Source organism: Hippoglossus hippoglossus, chromosome 18 (genome assembly GCF_009819705.1).
Source record: "Hippoglossus hippoglossus isolate fHipHip1 chromosome 18, fHipHip1.pri, whole genome shotgun sequence".
Lineage (NCBI taxonomy): Eukaryota > Metazoa > Chordata > Actinopteri > Pleuronectiformes > Pleuronectidae > Hippoglossus > Hippoglossus hippoglossus.
In genome coordinates this window covers 3,004,171-3,020,901 of record NC_047168.1, presented here as the reverse complement: position 1 = coordinate 3,020,901, position 16,731 = coordinate 3,004,171, and the positions used below count along the sequence as shown (strand labels likewise).

At 41.9% G+C, this 16,731-nt stretch overlaps 1 protein-coding gene and 1 long non-coding RNA gene across 8 annotated transcripts in view; both read left to right on the top strand.

Moving 5' to 3' along the window:
• LOC117779209 overlaps window positions 1-16,731 on the top strand; it is a 315,610-nt gene that overhangs the window by 270,810 nt on the left and 28,069 nt on the right. The gene's annotated exons all lie outside the window — the stretch shown is intronic.
• Window positions 1-16,731, top strand: part of sorcs2 (sortilin-related VPS10 domain containing receptor 2) — a 291,814-nt gene that overhangs the window by 250,509 nt on the left and 24,574 nt on the right. For all 7 annotated transcript variants that reach the window (XM_034615083.1, XM_034615086.1, XM_034615085.1 and 4 more), the window contains exons 9-10: window positions 10,101-10,280; window positions 14,844-14,990. In XM_034615083.1, coding sequence (XP_034470974.1) covers window positions 10,101-10,280; window positions 14,844-14,990 — 327 coding nt within the window. The remainder of the gene's footprint in view (window positions 1-10,100; window positions 10,281-14,843; window positions 14,991-16,731) is intronic.

The window sequence follows — 16,731 nt, the reverse complement described above, 5'->3', positions numbered from 1 at the left end:
TGAAGTGCCTTGCTTCAGCTGAACTCTGGAACACAGTTTTATACAGAGGGAGGACTGTGGGTTTTGTTTTCTATAATTCATTGCACATTTGAGTCACTTCAAGTCAAAGGCTCCCTTTGCTGCCAGCATTGAAAGGGGGAACTATTACAGCTATGTTCAAAGCTATGGCTGTACATACAGGCCTGTGAGCATTACGCAGACGTACATGCCATGAAAAATGCATTTCCATAAAAGGTTAGAAGACATAAATACGTTTCTATTATTATCTTATGAAGAAGTAGAGGTGCACTTGGAGAGTGTTAACTTCCACCAAGACTGATTAGCCACTTAATCACCATATTGGATATTTAGATTAGAAAGCCTACATGTGGATCAACAAATTTCACCGGTTCAGAGATATAAGCACTCCGCATTATGTTTTTTGAGAAATGAAAAAAGCGTTGAGTATCTCGAAATGTTAAAGAAATGGAAAATTGAATTCCGGGATCCACCTCCTGAACCCCATTATGATCTGAGGTGGCGAATAATAACGCACGCGAATACCTCAGCGTTATTTGAAAACAACCCCCTAAAACCTGAGGGTTTTCTGAAGAGCTGACAGAATTGCCAACATTTATAATTTATTTCTAAGCCTCTGAAGCAGATAGAGACATGAATAAAAAAAGATCTCCCTATCTTAAAAGTAAATACATGCAGATGTTGCATCAGGTCCAAATGGGTAAATCAAACTCGCTCCAAAATGGGGTTCTTTATGGATTTTCTTTGGCTCATACCCCACCTTTCCACCAAGTTTCAAGACAATAGCTTTTGTAGATTTTGCGTAATCATGCGTAATCCTAACTAAAGAGGTATTTGTTTTGCATTTTAAACATCCTTCACAAACAGCAGATTAACGTCGGTGTCTAGAAATATAACCCAAGAGAAATGTTAAAGGCAATTTGGTATTTTTCCCATTAAGACACTCCTGTCCGGTATAAGGATTCAAACCATCACCTCCACATGTTCTCCAATAAGTCAATACATGCAATTGAGGGCGAGACGGCTTTTCCCTCACTTCAGGGATTCAAACCTACGACTCCAGAGCCCTATCACCACTATGTTCCACTTCTTCATTGGTGTCAGATGCGTTCAATATTAAATATTCACCACTAAGCATCGATCCAGTTGCATCCTGTGTCACTGACTGAGGCTAAGACGATAAACGAGCTCCAGTCCAAAAGGAGACAGGACAGGAACCTTTGCTGTCAGCGCCGATGACACAGGGGCCAGCTTTAGCGCGGCACCAGCCTGAGTGCTATTGAATGGTGCTGATTGAATGCCAAGCCCTGAGGAGATATCTCATGTATTTTTCAGCTTTAAACTAAGGAAAGAAAACGTTTAAGACAATCACTGGCATTGACACTCTGTCAGAGAGGACAGCGTGGAGGGTTTTACACCAACACACACACACACACACACACACACACACTCCAGGAAATGTATAGAATTACTCCTGTTTGACTTCAGCCCACCACTTAGAGATCATGTGCCTTTATTGCTTGACTACCTCAGCAACCGTACTCAGTGATCCTTAAGGAAGGTGAAAGGGATTGAATTACACACGCACACAAACACACACACACACACACACTTGTACTGCTTTCAACAAGTAGAGAAAATAGAATCAATTGATTAGGTGTGGCAGGAAGCCTTTGATAAATCAATTTGTGTATGAGCGTGTGTGTGTGTGCGCGTGTGTGTTTAGTTAAAGTATGCCCGAGTTGCTCCCTCCCTTTCTCTTGTCTCCCTCTCCGTCTACACGTGTCCTCTTACTTGGGTGAGCAGATAGGTCACAGGTTTTGAAGCTTTTAAGTGAGGCGACACACAAGGGGGAGGAGAGGAGAGGGTGGTGGGAGTTAAGGGAGAAATAAAGAGGGAAATGGGGATGTAGCCAGAGACAGGAGGGAGGAGAGAAAGGGAGGAAAGTGTGTGTGAGGGTGAGGAAGGGAGTGTTTCCATGTTTTTCCACTTTGAATAATTGAAAGGCTCTAGGATGAAAAATGCAGAGGCCATCAGAGAGAGCAGTTTGGCTCTGTCCTGTGAGACCTGACCCGAGTTATGGATTAAACACACACACACACACACACACACACACACACACACACACACACACACACACACACACACTGCTTACTGGGCTGTGAAATCACAGGTAATAATTGTTCCTTTTTGCTCTGTTTCCGTCCTCTCCCTTGCTGTCTATCACCCTGGTTGTAATCACCTTTCTGTTTAACACTTTGTTTAACTGAGTGAGATTGTACAACCACAGTGCACAGACAGCTCCAGTGGACCAGATAGGTTGGTTTGCTCAAGGACACAAAGAAAAGGGAACTCCAGGGTCACTGGGATATTGCCAGGAAGCTCAAATCATAAATTAATCGTAACCTTAATGAACTCGCCACTGACCCAGTCTGAATCTCTAAAGGGCAACACACACCTTCGTCAAAAACCTCATTTTGCTACCTACGTGACTGAATCAGGCATCTGCCCCAGATTCAAAAAAGATTCATGGGAATCCACTTACAACCTATTTCCCATTTCCTAGGAAATGTATAACAGGAAACTGGGACATTTCATAATTGCGCATGTCAAACATATTTAGGCTGATACGTAAAATATTTTTAGGTTTCCCTATTCCCTGTCTTGTTTCCACCCCTACCGATCAGAAGTGGAACTGACACGACTTCTGCAGAGTCATTTGACCAGGAAGAATACTGATTGTATTCTTTCCCACTGAAGACAGAAGTCAGATGTTACTGTTTTTACCAGTTTGAAAAAAAGGCTCCAGTGGTCAAAAAATCCCACTAACACCCACTAAAATCTGACGAATGGAAACAATTGAAACAGAAAACACCAAAAAAAGTGACGGCCGGGTGAACAAGCTAATTTGGCAAATCAGCTGGTCAATTGCCTTATTTTTTGCAGGTTTACCCATATTTTTAAAAAAATACACTTATACTTGCTAATTTTGGTGTATAAAAGGTATTAGCCAACTTAGTTATCCTACAACAGGATGTCTGCCAATAGTGTTGCATGGATGTGCTTCAGAGGAGTTAATGAAGATGCAGAGCGTGTGTTTGTGGTTTTCAGTGAACTTCAATCGCAACATGATGGAATTAAAAGTGAAAACCTGCTAAAGCGTGCAGGAGCACTGGATTCTTACTTTATCCAAAACGCTTCCCTACATGAAAAACACACTGGCCGATGTGTCAGCATATGAGGGATTCACATTCAACAGGAGGGTAAAATGCACCAAAAGAAAGAATCTCGACATTCCTCATATAGCTACAGCGAAATTCAAGCTGCATGTGAAGTTCACCCCCCACCAATACATTATTTCAGGGTTCGAGTGGAAATGTATGTATTAGATGAATTGAAAATGAATGGACATTGAGTGAAGGGGTTGAGGTGGATATGCGTATCCTAGGTTGACCTGGGAGATACGATAGATCGGATCATTGGAAAAATGGTTAAAATCAAGGACAAGGACATTTTCGTATGTGCTTATTATTCCGAAGAGGACATATTGCATCTTTAAGACGATGCCCTTCAGAAAGCTGCATGCAGCCAGAAGCCAGTCAAGTATTTCTGAAAGGTAAAATGTGTGGGCCAACTCTATCAAAGACCTCTTAACTAAATTCAGTGTGAATAATGTCCAAGGGGCATGATGAGGATTTTAATATGATTAATGGGATCTGTTGAGTGTGGAGGGAAATGAGCCCAATGCTGCTGAGAGAGGGTGAGCACTCTGAAGAGGCTATTATGTGACGGATGACTGCCAGGGGAAATCTGGCATCAGATGTTTTCCTTTTTTTTTTCTTCTAAATTAAATGAGCAAGACGTTCCTCAAACTATTCGGTCCAAGTTTGTGTAATGATGGAGTCTAATCTATTAAAAAGAAGCCTGGAATGACTGCACTGTAAGTGAGCTTCCAGCAGTAAAGTATCAGAAGTGCTATAAGTAAGGGACTTTTTAAAATCCCCTTCTTATGTCATGAGAGTATTACAGTTTTAGTTTATGGTTTGAAACAGTCTCATATTGATGTGCATAAGAATTAGGGAGAAGATGGATGCACAGGTAGCAGCTCCGCAGCTGGAGCCAGGCTTTGAGTCACAAACCTTAAATCCGACAGTAAAAGGTGTCAAAACGTGTGCTTTTCTACTTGGTTCAGGGCTCACCTGATCTAGCCTTAACTATAAGATTTATCAAAGAGGAACGTTTTAACTTTAAACTTAAATATAGAGATAGTGTCTGACTCCTGAACTCAGAGTGGGAGCTGGTTCCACAGGAGAGGAGCCTGGTAGCTGAGGGCTCGACCTCCTGTTCTACTCTTTTAGACCTGTATTCATGGTGTGAAGAGATCTTTTGGGACAATACTTTAATATATGATAGGGCTTGATTGTTAAGGGCTTTGTGTGTGAGGAGCAGGATTTTGAATTTATTTGAAGTAATGGCTCTGGCGAGTTGGCTTTTATATTTATATAGCACATCTCAATCGAAGAAAGTAAATGTGCTTTAAAATGAATAAAGAATAAATTTGAAATATATGTATATATACATAGAATCAGATTTAAAGGTGTATACTTAAATACCAAATACAAGAATATTATAACATAAAGCATTCATCAAATGCACCACAGAACCAATCAGACATACTGTGCAACATTGCATCAGAAACTCATTCATACAAACGCACAGAATCAAAGACAGAATCACAAAGCAGCTGAACAGGAAACAGACCAAATGCAGAAAATCGGGCAAAGGCCTGAAAGGGCAGAAATGTTTGCTTTTGAAAGTCAACACTCCTGTGACAGACCTCAGGTAAACAGGAGGCTTGTAAACATAAAGGAAGTATTGAGAGTTCTTGTGGAAGACGGATGGATGCATCATGGTGGGGTGATGATGTTGCTGACAGGGCCTGGAGATACAACCAGCTCAGTGGTCGCGGGACTTTTTAATTCCTGGTGCTCGCGGGCAAGGATTCCTCTCAATATGGGCAGAGCTGTTATCAGCTGCTCACACTCTCACAACAAAGTAAGACTTTGGGGAAATAACTGTAAGTAAAGTCCCCAGTCCTCTGCTTCCATGAAATCCATTTCACGTGCATAAATCTCCATTATTATTGGATGCTTATGTTTTGTTTGCATTCTAATAGACTGAATTTTCTGCCTACACTGGACTGATGGTGAACTGCTACTCTGCATCTTAAAGCCATTCCCCATGTTGACTTGGAATATCAGCCTTGGTCATTAATTGGAATCCACAGAACCATTCCTCATGAATAACTGTAATTCCTTGCATGCTGCACATCCACCTAACCTCATCACGTTGTGTTTACCAACAGTAACTCTGGGTGGATGATGCTATGTAGAACAGAAAAGATCAGGAATCATTCCTTATTACTGCACTTACCTATTTAGTGTAAGAGTTGTTATGTCAACCTTTTCTCCTTGAAATTACAACAACACACTGCAAATTTGTTTTAGTTGAGAAATGTGATTGATACTCTCTGGTTACTTTTCCTGTCTTGGCCTGGGTACATGGTGCCAGACGTTAAATTGGTGTTTCTGTTAAATGGTACAAAAGTTTACATTTCCTGTCATCTGCTTCAAGTCGATGTTGTTGTTTTTTGGAAGATTCAGTTGCTGAAAAACCACCATAAAAACAGTAACTATGCTTTAGGTTGTCACAGGATATTGCAATACCAGATATTTGAGGAGAACAGATGAAAAGGGAATGCTCGGCAGTAGCAGTAGGGCCGGGGCGATATGACTTCAAATCAATATCACGATTATTTCAAACTAAAACCTCGATAAACGGGGCGTCGCTTCTTCTGCAGCAATGAAGTAAAAACACTGCGTTGTGTCATAATCTGTGGGAAGAACTCTCCTGTCTTCAGGAGTTTGTGGGACGTGTGTGTGTGTCTCCTCGTCCCTGTCGCGCTTCACACAAACTGACGATCACATTTATTTAGTTATTAATCGATGCTGTCCGGTCACTTTAACCCCGATGTCCTGGCTGTGCGCGTCACATTACGTCTGGTTTGTGAACTGCATGTGTGCGAAATATTGAAGTGTTTTTCAATGTGTTTAAATACGTGTCTCCTGAACTTTAGAGCAAATCAAACGAGCACAAAGTAAACTTCAAGTCCTGTACGTGTTCTAATAACTTCTGATTAATGTAGGTGTTTATTGTTAAGGTTTAAAGTGAGCACGAACCTGACAGTTGGTGAATGCACGCATTGGGGAAAGCATTAACCGAAATAACCAACATGAGCGTAATTTATAAAGTTACAAAAGTCTGTTTTGATTTGGTTCGTTGCCCAGCCCTAAGTAGCAGTTTGACTGAAAGTAGGTGTAACACGTATGACAAAATAAATCTCAAATAACAGTAAAGGTGGATGTTATACTGTAAGCTTGCACAGTTTAAGGGTAAGCTTATTGTCAGTTTATTGAGTGTAAATTGAGCTTTAGCCCTCCCCACCTAATGATTTCTCTCTCGCTTACCTCTCTAGTGGTATTAGCACCATGCTGAGTGCGGGTCAAGGGAGGGGAAGTTTGAAATCGCTGAGTGTAGGTGGTTCTTTCTCGCAGCTTCTGGGACCCAGGATCTCAGATTTTTCACTCTCAGCAGTCGGCCTTGTGTCTGGGGTGACTGCGGCCCTGCTTGCCCTGACAGAGATGGATGGAAGGTGTTTCTCTCAGAGGGCACTCAGTGATGCAAAACCAATACGGGGCACGCTGGTAGAGATGTCCTTCTATGTCAAGTCAGGATTTCAGCCTGAGAGTAAAGGAGAATGCACTTGAAGCCAAGCAGGTGGCATTTTCGAAAACACACAGCTTGTCGTGCCAGTCACTGATATTTCCCACGACCATTTGTCTTCTCCTTGCCCTCATCATGCTATGTTTAGCTCCTTTAGCTATGGCGGAATGTAGAAGCTTTTCTCAAATGCCACCGACTCCAGTAATGGATCAGAGAATACAAGTTGCAGAAGTTTGGGCAACATTTGCACAGAAGTTCTTCTTTGTTGACTTGTCGCTCCAGTTAAAAGTGGAATTGGATCCAGTTCATAACAAATGGTCTGTATATAGCCCTCGTCTAGTCTTGATGACCACTCAAGGCTCATCAGAGTACAGTTTTGACCATTCACCCATTCCCACACATTCATACATAGCTTCATACAGTGCAGGTGCAGCACGTTCTCTATCACACGTCACATATACATTGTTGGCTTAGCCTTCAGATGCAATTTGGGGTTCAGTATCTTGCCCAAGGACACTACAGCAGGTGGAATGGGGGAGGCTGAGATCAAATCGCTGACATTCTAGTTAGTGGACGACGGCCTCAACCTACAGCTCTGTCTGACTTTTTTATTCTTTTTAACCATTCCTACTATTATGATACCTTCTGTAAATGTATACCTTCTACAAGTGATGGTGAAAGAGAGTCTCTCTTTGTTGAACACATTTTGGGAGTTTTTTTTAAAGTTCATTAACAAAAATCAATACTGAATTTAGAACTTTTCTGCAGTTTCCAGGCTCTTGTAACAATGACAAAAATAAATGCTCCTTTTTTGAATTTTCTCGACAGCACCACTTCGCTGTAGTCAAACACTGTAACGTCTCCGACTGTTCTAAATGCCACAACTTACAAAAGCAACTTCTTTGAATCAAATCTCTCTTCTCATTTCGACCAAATCCGCCCAGTTAAGTGTGTGTTTTTCTATGTCTTCTTGCTGAGTGCATACAAAAGCTTCTTTCAACTGCCCTTCATCATAATCCTCTTCAGTATTAGGGCTCAAATATTTCAAACTGAGTCGAAGAACGTGTTGCTTGACTGGCGTGTTGGATCTTTAAATTTCAGGCACAAACTTAAAGCTTAGGAGTGAGCACTTCACAGGTAAAGACATAGACTTTGAAGAATTGTAAATGAAATTGTTTATAACAGATTTATATTCACAACTTTCCTCTTAAATCTCCCCTTCCTGCAGTTCTAGTATTTCAAAGGGAATGTAAAGAGGCTATAAAGCAAATATCAAGGAACAACGATTAATAGGAGCTGTTAAACATAAACATGACATCTAATACATGTTATGTCACTAATTTCACTCAGTGTATCCATTTGGTTTTACCTACCATGACAAAACATCCACAAAAAGATCCAAATCCATTTCTATTGCAAATGATACACGTTATAAACCATATGCAGCCTCAGTCACCCTGTGCTCTGCTTGTCCACTAAAAGTACAATTTAGATACTTCATATAGACATACGCTATATCTTCTGTAGTGTGGGATTATGGTTTTAGCCACTCTGGTGGGTGGAGGGCTGACTCTGAATTTTAAAAGGCAGCTGGAGCTAAAGTTTGCACACCTCTGGGTGCCAGCTCCTCCTCCAGCTTCAAGCTGCTGCCTGAGCCGAGCGCAATGCTCTCAAATGGATTGGTAAACTGGATTTATAATCAGAGGTTGACGGTTTGTTAGAAAGTAGAGATTGTCTGCTTTTAGAGACAAACATTCCCCCGGCTTTAATGAGGGAGAAACCGCAGGGCTGAGATCAAAGGCCAGGTTTAGGATCATTTTAAACAATCTTTAAATGTACATTACGATTTGGAATCAGTCTCATTACTCCTTTTAGTCTAATAACATCATCTAATGTCTTACTATAAACAAGATCTGTCATTAATCATCCTGCTGCCTCTCTGCTGACATCTCAGGAGGCAGCCCCCATTCGCATTCATTGCCTTCCACAAATTCTCATTTGTGGTCAAACCACCACTTGACGTGACCCTTCTTTCCATCCTTTACACCAAAATTAGTGAGTATACCCAGGTCCCGGTTCTTCCCCCATTATCACCCTCATATTCAAAGTTACAGATGCGTCTTGCCAGTGTTGCATTTTGCACGATTGGAAGAAAAATCACTGTTGTTGCCCGTTGCTCCCAAGATGTAAAAAGCAGCAAATACACAAACGGTCATGGTTATTTACACACCAACACCCGAAGTTCGGCGAACGTGATAGAGGTGCAGCATCAGCGTCTAAACGGCCAAAATAATAAGAATAAGAAAAATAAATTAGCGCCTTGTTTCTACTGCAGAGTAATTTGACCCAGAAGTGAATGTTGATTGTATCCACACAAAGACAGATATTTGTGGGTGTTTCTGACCAGGGGCTTTACAGATATTTGGGCTGAAAGATCAACCAGGCTGTGTTCCAATCATGAGCTGATTTTTGTTCCTTTCCGCTTTCCTCTTTTTGGCGTAATTGTCCACCTGGTAATTTGCACACAGGTTGCAAAGAGAGAGAAACAGTGCATTTATAAATATTAGGAATGCACAGCTCTCAGTGCTCTCGAGCCAGAACATAAACCTGAGTGTAATTGAGCCCTAGTGTTGGCATATCAATAATCAGCGACAAACCTTCTAGGGCACCAACCCCTGTGCTGTGATGGCGTTATCTTAAAATGTGTTAATGTAATCACTAAAAGAGAAAGTGCTGAGTCGCTCTTTGTGCCAACGTTACAGTCTTTCATGAGCTATGAAGCCATTTGCATTGGAGGCTCACAGGCTTTGAAACGAACACATAACAAGCTTCCTTAGCTGCCAAAAGCAGTTTTTCAGTGGGTGAAGTGCTCTCTTATCTCCCTTAGTTTCTGTGACGCTCTGTATTTATTGGATTATGTTCTCAGGCTTTCAGTGACTTGCTGTCAAACTTTGTGACTTTTCCGCTGCTTTCACTGGTTTATCTACTGCTCCCCATGCCTCATTCATTTTCCTTTTTCCTATTTCTTCTTGCCGTTTTGTTTACTGCTTTACACTCCACTTATTTTTTTTTTGTTTCCTCTTATTTTTAATGTGTAACCTGTTTTTGTTTTTCATATTATTTCCATTTAAGGATTTCTCCCAAAGTCTTTATGCTAGTCTCATCAGCTTTCATGATTAATCGTATAAAGGTTTTCTCCCCTTCAATCTCAGCACCAATGATTCAGAAAATACTGATGTTTCCTTTCTTTGCCCCACTTCTCCTTATCCTCTCTCTCATCCCTCCACCTCTGCCTCCAGGATGTTCAGATAGTGAGTACGGACGAGAACCAGGTCTTCCTCGCCCTCCAGGAGTGGTACCAGTCAGACACCTATAACCTGTACCAGTCGGACCCCCAGGGTGTCTACTACTCCATCGTGCTGGAAAATGTTCGCAGCACCAAGCAGCCGGAGGAGAACGTCCTCATCGACATCCTGGAGGTGAGATTGAATGAAAGAGGCCCTCATACACTGTTTAAAAAAATTATATTCATGAATTGTAAATGAACTTCAGTTTCAAATGACATTCATATTCTGCAGGTTGTAATTAGTTGGTGCTGTGAACACAGCTGAGTCCAAATGTAAGCTCTTTCTCCTCCGGGACTCTTTACCTCCCGACTCTGTTAGTCTGAGTCCCGAGCAGCCAATCAGCAACGAGCACTTGACGTAACCACACCATGAAAAAGGACAATTTAATCATGCTTAAAGGATAAAGCTGGCACCGTTCTTTAATTTCTTTATTGTCAACACATCCCATTAGAGAACCAAAACCAACAGTGTGCTACTTAGTCACCTTTATAGCACTCAGTCCTAAACCCATTTGTTCCTACTAAGGATGTTAATCTTTGCGCCACAAATAAAATAAAAAGATTAATGAATCCCTAAATCAGGTGGTCACTGACGTTTTTATGACACATTACTCAAACAGTGCAATTGTTTGACGAGCAGTGACGGACTTACACACTTAAGGCTATTTGAAATTGTAGGCACCAGGATAGTTTTAAGTGAGTGAAAATAAACTTGATAGGTCACTTTGAACTGTCCACACACAATGCCTGTGAGATAGATTCTTTGTTGGTGTGGGTCATTTGTAGTTGATTGATTATTTAATAATGTCCTACATAGTGGTGGCTAATAGACAAAGTAGTAGTTTCCATCAATGCAGGAAAGTAATGTTTGATGCCAGTTGCACTTAAGACCACAGGGGAATTCAAAGCATTTTAGTTTTCACCCTGAGCTACCTCATCACTTTGCTGCGTCCTAATGTTGGCATACAATTTGACACATTGTTGGCTTTGTGTTTGTCTTCTTGTCTTCAGTAACACTGAAAAGAAGTAGCTGTCTTTCAGTCACAGCGGGACATCACCCCCAATCAGTAGTAGAAGCACTTTAAAGCCAAAGCATTGTGTTTCTTACAGAGGCCTATGGTTTAGAGTGGCATGTACCAAGAGATGGCAAAAGGAAGAGTAGTAGAAAGTTCCTGCACCCATGATGTGGAATGTATAATGAGAACCAACACATACATCTCTCAGGTCCCTCTCTCTAGTCAGCTTTTCTAGCCTATTTGTGGAATCCAGAGACCTGGATGGCATATGTTATCCCCTCCTTTGATTTCTGGGTCAGTCCCTCACTCTCCTACCAGTGGGTTATGCAAGGAAAACCTCCACAGGGAAGTATCTGGGCGCCATCTCAATCAGATACCAGAACAACCTCAACTGGCTCTTGACACTGCAGTGGAGTGTGGATTCCACTCTGACCCCTCTGAGTCCACGAGAGGGAAACTCATCTCACCATCATCCAGAGTCTTGTTGTTTCAGTGAGAAACCAAAGCTTGTAGTGGAGGCGTGAATTGAAATGTACACCTCCTGCCAGTCTCAAGCTCCATCTTACATCTACTCATAAGCAAGACTACACAGCGTAAAAAAGAGTAAACACTTGTAGGGGTCATGTCATACGTTTTGTTAGATTCAGTCTACATCCACACTTCTAGGTTTTCGTTTGAAAATGCATCAACTCTGCTATGGATACGCCTGATGTCCACACTGCACTGGTGATTTAGAGCCACAAAATTGAGTTTTGAAATGCTGCTGACCCTGTTTAAGGTTTCAAACTGTGGGGCTGCATTTTAGTCTGGATGAGCAGAAATGTTGAGTTGAGTTGTTTGGAAACAATGATGTGGACAGTGTATAAGCAGGACTTAGATACTGCGGTTCCACTGCGGTTACTACTGCCTGAATTCTGATTCCAAATGACATCACCAGCGCAATATGGCAGCAACGAATGTAGAATATTTTGGCCTCTTGACAATTGCAATTACTTTATGGTGCAGTAGTTTGACAAAAACCTTCTACAGTTAAAGAGTAGACATAAAGACTAGGTGTTGAAAAAATGTGAAGATGCACGCTTCCTCCACCTAAATGGATATTAAGTGAATTCATTCAGAAATTTATTGTCTTTTTTCATGAAAGCAATGTTATATGAAGACGTTTGTTCAAGGACTCAGAAGTGTGGTGGGGGATGAGCCTGAATTTATCTACAAAGACTGTGTCTGCCTTCCCTTTCTCTTAATCTGTGTGTTCTGGCAGTCAAGCTATTCAGTGCTGTGGCAAGGTCTCTAGATAAATGGTCACGAGGACAGGCGAGGGGCCATAAGGCAAAGGCCCTCAATGCAGAATACATTTCTTCCTCTCTCATCACTCACTCGGGCTGCAGAAAGAGATAGAGAAACGGACATACATAGGATGGATATATATATATGTGGAGGGCTATTTGGAGCGCACGTATGACGCATGCCAAACATTGTTCCCACAGTGGCAGGTTTACATACATTAGACAACCTACACTGACCAGAGGATAAAAAGATAGATCGCTGAGAACATTGTGCATCATGTCAAACATCGAACTAAGTAGCTTTAGATGATACCATGGATGTAACGGGTTGTAATGAGTGTGACATTAAGCAACATAGGTGAACATAGGTAGTTTGTGTTTTGGGTGCCAAACAATGCATGAGATGTGAAACAATCAAAACATCTTAAATGTCAATATGACCATTTTAACATTGGTTTACATTTTTCTCTTTCATCAGATATGCACTAGTGGTGATTGGAAATTCAAGTGATAAAATTAAATGGATATTCATTGAAATTCATCATTATACAAACTGAAAATATTCTCTTCTCTCACTTGGAGAAAAAAGTGGCCAAGCGTCATTCTGGTGCAGCTCTACACTTATGGATGGATAAAGGCTCGAGGCAAAAAAATGAAAGGAGAAGAAGAAGTGCTTAAACAGAAGCGGGGAGATGAAGAAGTGCAGACAGAAAGGAGAGAAGCCAGAAGTCCAGAGAGAATACAAGCAGGCTTATGTGCCTTGATTTAAACAATTACTTTCTTTCACTCCATAAACATCAGTGCTACATAATAGAAAGCAAATGGAGCTTGGGGAGTCTGCGGATGGAGACATGTCTGACAAGCTGCCTGGCTCTGTTTAAATGGCTCTCTGTGCTGTCTTCATCATCGTCTCCGCGTTTAATGTTTCAGCTTCAGAGGCTGTAGCTAGCAACCTCGCAGCCACAGAAACCATGCAGTATGTATTGATTTCAGTTCAACTTTTATGGCCCTGCACAGTCTGTGTCAGTGGTTTGCTCACAGCCTCCAGTAAACGCATTGCCCTGCAACGCATTGCACCGTGGGTAATCAGGTTTCAGCCACTGATGACCGTTAAAGAGCAGGTTCTCTTATGTTCTGGTTGATATTCTAAATCTAGCTCTTTAGTTCAAGGTAAAGTTACAGCCCAGTTGCAGCAGTTTTATATTTGGACTCTTTGTGAGACGTCTGCCAGGAAACAGCTTCATCACATTCTCCTCTTTCATTTTATTTTGAGCTTATATCGAGGAAAATACATTATCAAATCCCAGTTTCTGAATTACAGTCAGACTATGTGGCATTTGAAAGAAGAAAATTATTGTCTTGAAATCACATAAGCAGTAAAACAAGCAATATGTTACACAACACTTGCTCAAGTACATGCTTTTCGGTTATCTATCCATCGGCACGTCCATCCTATGAACAAGATATCGCAAAAACCCCTTGAGGGAATTTCTTCACATTTGCTACAAAAATTCACTTGGACATAAGGATTAACTGATTATAATTTGGAGGTCAAAGGTCAAGGTCACAGTGGCTTCGCAAAGCATGTTTTTGAATGTGATATCTCAAGACCGACTCAAGGGAATTTCTACTTTTGATTAGTTGTCAAATTTTGATCAGTCGTTGCTTGGACTCAAAGATTAACTGATAGATTTCAATGGTCAAAGGTAAAGGTTAGTGTGACTTTATATGAATCTGGAAAAAAATGTATATAGACAGAAACTGCAATGGTTTGCGGATGCATACAACTGCAGGGAGGTTTTTCTAGTTAGGTGTGAGCACTTGCTCATGGTGGCCAATGTTAGTGAATAGAGGCTATGTACCTTTTATGAGAAGGTTAAGTCAATGGCGCTGTGTAAGAAAGTTGATGCATTACAAGCTGCACTGATGATGTGGAAGGGTGGAACATACGTGGGCATGGTCACAAAATAAAAGACTTATTTTGCCAGTTTGTATCAGAGAGACGGGAGAGAAGTCTTTCGCTGAGAGACAGGTCTCGCACAAAATAGATTATCACCTGATTTGTCCGTCTGAACAATGTCATTTCAGTGTGAGAACGTTGTGGCTTGTGAGAAAATATAATAACATTTTGAAAGTGGAGACTCACCGGCACCCATAATGAGACCCAATATTAAATAAAGTGGTAAAGGAATCAGTCATAATCAGTGCGCACATTCACTCCGCCGCCTTGGGACCTGCTGCTCCACCTGAATGACTTTACCTCCAGACTTATGCTGTACTTATTTGATAATTTACCGCGCTATTACAACTCCGCCTTGTGGCCGCAGTGGGCGCTGTTCAGTAAATACTTTGTGAGGTTCGCCCTTGCTGATGTAAATTCACATTGTTTCCCAGGTGCGTGGAATCAAAGGGGTCTTTCTGGCCAATCAGAAGAGCAATGGCAAAGTGACGACTCTCATCACCTATAACAAAGGACGAAGCTGGGAGCCCCTGGCCCCGCCTACCACTGACATGAATGGAAAGCCGGTTAGCTGCAAAGCAGTAAGTGTCACCCTTTCTCTGTTAACTCAATATAACATATATAATACATTATGTCCTCTTACGTACAGCGCCAACTCACACATACATTTTCTCTACCTCTAGCTCACTATACTATTTAGGTCCAAATGTTGTATGTGCACACTATGATGCAGCTGCCAGTCAAAATAGATAGAGCTGTCCACCATGTGGTTGGAACCAGGATTGTGAACATGGAGTCCGAGAAGGAAGGATGAGATGCCAGCCTGGCATTCACCTACAGTCACCCACAGTCTGATATCTCCACATCACATCACACCTCACAGTCAGATATAGAGGAGGTGGTGTGTGTGTGTGGGGGGGTCCGATCCATTATTGGAACCATCACTCCAGTCGGCTGAACGATTTAAAAGAAGACGTAGAGATCAGAATATCTGCGCCAGACGTGTTTGCGATTGCTACACACACACAAGCACACGTTGACCTCTTATTCCCTTTAGCTTCATCTATACCTCAACATAATGACCATGCAAAAAAAACGTCTATGCGGACGGAGAGACGACTTCGCTTCAAACACTGCTATCACACCCATCACCTGCTGACATCACAAATCAGCGGGCCCAGACAAAGCCAGGCACTAGATGTGCTATCTAATGTGTCACTGTATCAGGCTAACACTGTCAGCCGTATCCATTACCTCGCCGTCGAACGGAGACTGGCTGAGAGTATTGACCTCATGAAGGAACAGGAGTAGTTCATCATAGTGTGTGAATAAGGTGTGGTGTGAGATAAATTCCTGCAATCTGCTTTTAATTTGATGCTGAAAAGCAACAGAATGAACTGTTTAGACTTCAAAAGCCAAACGGGTATTCAGCGTTCCCCGTGAAGCGAGACGGCCGTGACTGTGAATACTCAAGGAGTGGAGTTGATTTGTGCCGCTAACCCTTGAGAAAAACACATTGGAACACATCGACACTCTTGTTGAACAGAGAGAGGTGAAGACAGGATGTACAGAAAGAGGAATTTCTGTGTGTTATAGGTGCATAGGTATAGGTCCTTGAATATCAGGGTCTGCTTCACGTACGCTACTACGCACTATATTTCCTGTGTTCGAGTGAAACGCTGACATTTTCACTGTGGTGGAATGTCACTGTGGAAAAGGTTCAGCATTTACCAGCGCACACGAGTGTAATCTATTTAGGGTAAAAGGTTAAAAATGGAAAATAACCATTCCTGCGTCACGTTGGACCTCTTTACTTTAATCTCCCCAACATCACATCAGTGGTTTATAATGCTAAGTGTTTATTGATGCTCTATAACAGAGGTCACTAACAGGCGGGCCGCGGTCCGGGTCCGGACCCAGAAGCCGTGCCGTACGGACCCGGACCTACAGCCAAAACAGAAGGTTATGATTTAAAACCTGACGGGCGCTTCTATTTGTAATTAGCGCAGCTTTTGTAGTCTTTACGGTAGTGGTTTAGCGGATGAGAAACGCACAGACCAATTACATGTGAGTTAAGCCATCCCACGTGATACTACTCAGCCAATCAAGTCTGTGCGGACAGATGAGAGAGTTAGAGGCAAGTTACACATGAAAAGACGGTAGAAAGAAAAAGAAAGATAGCGATACAGGTAGAGAAAACAAAGGGAGAGATACAGAGGAGTGAGACGGAGAAAGGGAGAGAAGCAGAGGAGTGAGCCGGAGAAAGGGAGAGAAACAGACGAACAAAGTGGGGGAGTGGGATATAAGAGGGGAAGAAAGTGA